Below are 4,259 nucleotides of genomic sequence, written 5' to 3' on the forward strand. Positions count from 1 at the left end.
TGCATCTTATGGCTCACTTCGCCTGTTTTTATAGAAAACAAGACCAACCAGCCTATGCACGGCCTCACCAACAACGAGCTGAACATTATTGCATCAATCACTAATTCTTAAAATGCCCTACAGGCTTGTCTACAGCCTAATCTTATGGCGGCATCTCAATTGAGGCTNTTTNCTCTAAGGTAACTCCAATTTGTATTAAGTTTACATAAAAACCAGTAAGCACGAATACTCTATATCCATTGGCAATATTTTACTGTAAAAAAACTGTACAGTCCACAGCTATTTGCCTATAACATAGTTATCCCCAGAGTGACCTCAGGAGTCCACAGAGTTTATCAGAAGTCCTCCAAGTCTTACTGCAGTGTCTTTCCCTTGGTCCTCCAATCTTCCTCTGGAAACCAGGCCTTCTGAAAACTAGTGATTGATGAATTACCCAAAGGCAGATGGTTACATGGGGCAGCACTTTCCCCTTCCACTGGCCTTCTCCTTAGAACAAAGGAATGAGCTCCAAAAAGCTGAGATAATGATGGTCATAGGTGAAGTCATTGCTTTTCCCATCACAAACTTGGTTTCTTCCATAGTCAGGGCTAGGAAAATCCCTGCGTGGCAAAGGCCAGGGCTTCTATGGTGTCTTTCTGAGATAAAATTAACTCTGATTCCTCGCGTCTTCTCACCAAGCAACTGGAACTCATGTTCATGGCGTAAATAGATGTTCCTCCTGCTGCCTGGTTCCTTGCAAATACCTGGAGCCCAGTCCTTCCTTTTCTCCACATCAACTTCCCACTGGCAGACTGAAGAAAAATAGGAGTTGTCCATGACATGGGATGAAGAAATGAATCTTCTGGGATCTTCCGCCAAATTATGACCAGGCTCCCCACCCTTTAAATCATTAGAGGGTCCCAGGGAGGAGTCACCCGTCTTAGCTGCCAGAGCAGTATTCTCTGATACCAATCTCAGAAGTCCAGTGATCTGCCCTTTATGTTGCTTCAGTAAGGGGCCATGCTGCTTCAAAAGGATGGCCAGTCCTTTCATTACCCTGTCATACTTGATAGGTCTCTTCTGTTCTTTTCGACACACGGGACAGGTCAAGTCTCCTTTCTTTGCCATCCATTTTTTACCGCAATCAAAGCAAAGGATGTGGGCGCAGGAGAGATAAACCGGATCAGAGTAAAAGTCCAGGCAAACTGCACAGATTGCCTCCGTTTCCAAATTGTTTTCCATTAAGTTATCCTGTGGAACTTTTACGTGGTGGTGTTTAGAGTCAAAATTCTCTTTCCTCATCTGAAAACCAAAGATAAAGACACGAACAAAATTTGTAGCCAGAGAGAAATAGGATTGTGAAGACAGACCCGCAACAGGATCAGTTTACCTAGAATTGGTGATCTCTAGCCACGGACTTAGGGCCTGGCCACTTGTACTTCTGTATTTACCTGCTCAAGCTCCTGGTTGAAGTAATCAGGCACTAGGGCTGGATGGAGCCTTATACAGTCCCTGTGATAGACTCCACCCACAATGAGCCGTAAGCTCCACCCACAATGTGAGTCAAAAGCTCCCTCTAAGAGTAAATCTTGACTAAGTCTGTGAGTTTGAGGACAGCCTGGTCTACAGAGTGAGTCAGCTAAGGCTACACGGAGAAACTCACTAAGTGATTAGATCATGCTGACTAAGATATTCATCATTTTACATAGTTATCAGTTTAGAGGATAAGAACAAGTCTACTCTCTTGCTCATTGTAGTGGCTATTCCTGGTTGTCAACCTGACTATATTTGAAATGAACTACAATCCAGAATTGGAAGGCTCATCGGTGAACCTAATCTGGAGGTTGGGAGATAGAAGTTTCTGATCTGGATCTTGGTATGGAGATCTTGAGACACAGTGGTGATTGAATCCAGAAGATTAAGACAGGGAGATCTCCGAGTCCAAGGTCATCTGGGATTAAAGGTGTGGTGGCACACACCTTTAATCTGGGCTACACCTTCTGCTGGGGACCATATAAGGACATTGGAAGAAGGGAGTCTAGCTCTCGCTCTTTTGCCTTCTTGCCGTGTGGGACTCAGTAAGTGATAGATCCTTGGACTTCCATCCACAGCTACTACTGAACCATTGTTGGGATTCGGACTGCAGAGTGTAAGTCATCGATAAATTCCTTTACTATATAGAGCATATCCGTAAGTTCTGTGACTTTAGAGAACCCTGACTAATACAGTCATTTTCAAGTGTAGTAGTATACATTATTATTAATTATAGTCACCGTGAATTCAACAGATTTGTAGAATTGCTCCTCCTGTTTACCTAATATCCACACTTATCTGTCTGGTAACAATACCACTACTTTTATGTATTGAAGTTTTTTGCATCCCTCATATGGATAAGACCATGCAATGATTCCTTTGGGAAGACCTGGTTAAGTATTAATAATGTCCTCTATTTCATGCGTATAGTTGCAAATGGCAGGATTTTCTCTATGATTGTCTAGTATTCCATTGGGAATACTAACACATTTTCTGTATTGATTCATTCATGATCGATTGTTACATTGACTCTATATCTCATCTATCACAAATAGTTTCAAAATGAATGTAGTATCTGAATTTTCTGTATTGCATTGATTTCCTTTTCTATGGGTACATACTCAGAAACTGAATTCTTGGATCATAAGGTAGTTAGAAAAAAATGTTTTACTGGTTTCCATAATGACCGTATTTGTTGTATGACAAAACTTTCCCTGGGAAGATGCAGTGCATACATGTTGTCACCCCAGATAGGAAACCCACGACAGAACAAAGGACAGTTCAGATATCACCAAAGTCTAATTAGTTTTGGTTTTGGTTTTGGTTTTGTCTCATACATCAACAAAAGCACCAAAAAGATTTGTAGGCAGGCATGGTGTTACATGCCTTTAATCTCAGTACTTGGGAGGTAGAGGCAGGAGGGACTCTGTTATTTAAAGTACAGCCTGCCCTTTAAAGTGAGTTCCGGGACAGTTGGGGCTATTACACAAAGAAACTCAGTCTCAAAAAACAAAAACAGAAACAAAAAAAGTTCTTGTGAATTTTATGTCATATATCATGCAATTAGAAATTAAAATTGAAAAAAAAGTCAGATGTGAAGTGCATGCCCTGAATCCTAGCACTCAGGAGACAAAAGTAGGCTGGTATCTATGAATTAAAACCCCGTCTGATCTACATAATGAGTGTCCAGGCTACATAATAAGACTTTGTCTCAGAAAGAACAAAAGAACAAAAGAAAGAAAGAAAGAAAGACAGAAAAAAAGAAAGAAAGGAAGAAAGAGGGAGGGAGGGAGAGAGAGCGAGAGAGCGCGAGAGAGCACTGATGAGGTGGCTCAGCAGTTAAGAGCCCTGACTGCTCTTCTGAGAGGTCCTGAGTTCAATTCCCAGCAACCACATGGTGGCTCACAACCATCTATAAGGGGAACTGATGCCCTCTTCTGGCATGTGGATGTATATGCAGCAGAGTACTCATACAATAAATAAATTAAAAAAAAAATAAAAAAAAAGAAGGAAGGGAGGGAAAGGGATGAGAGGGGGAGAGGAAAGGAGGGGAAGGGAGAAGTAATGTTGAGAACATTCCTGCTTCCACAGATATGTGGTTATAAAGAACGGGTGTGAGAGCTGGGCGTGGTGGCGCATGGCACTTGGGAGGCAGAGGCAGGCAGATTTTTGAGTTCGAGGCCAGCCTGGTCTACAGAGTGAGTACCAGGACAGCCAGGGCTACACAGAGAAACCGTCTCGAAAAAACAAAAACAAAACAAAACAAAAACAAACAAACAAAAAAGAATGGGTGTGAGGGACTTACAGGTCCCCTAGAAAGTCTAGAAAGTCACTGTTCTGCAACACACTGGAGCAAGCAACGAATCTTGTCAGCAAAGCCCCCAGTGATGCACCCAAATAGCTGCAGATGCAGATAATACAGCAAATACAAAACACTTTTATTAGGCAGCATTCTCTAAAGTTCTCGCAGAACTTATAGAATTTCTCTATATATTTCAAAAAAATATCAGAATGACTTACAGTCTGCAGTCCAACTAATCCAATAGGCAACTGTGAATGGGAATTCAAGAATCCCATGAGGGTAGGTGTCTCAGCTGGTCTTCTGTATAAATTAGAACCCAGAAGAAGTAGGTTTCAACAGATGTGCTGGCAAGTAAGTGCAAGCAGGTTAAGGAGAGTGAGCCTTTCTTCTTCCAATGTCCTTATGTAGGCCTCCAGCAGAAGGTACGGCCCAGATTATAGGTGTA

General features: G+C 42.0%; 1 protein-coding gene across 1 annotated transcript; it reads right to left on the reverse strand.

Moving 5' to 3' along the window:
* Positions 1–487: 487 nt before the first annotated feature.
* On the reverse strand, positions 488–1,281 carry Rfpl4b (ret finger protein like 4B). Its single transcript, XM_021204479.1, is given in 2 exon segments — positions 488–516; positions 519–1,281. Coding segments are annotated over 2 exon segments (792 nt in total).
* Between the last annotated feature and the right edge of the window lie 2,978 nt (positions 1,282–4,259).

This window comes from Mus pahari, chromosome 9 (assembly GCF_900095145.1).
Source record: "Mus pahari chromosome 9, PAHARI_EIJ_v1.1, whole genome shotgun sequence".
NCBI classification, from domain to species: Eukaryota; Metazoa; Chordata; class Mammalia; order Rodentia; family Muridae; genus Mus; species Mus pahari.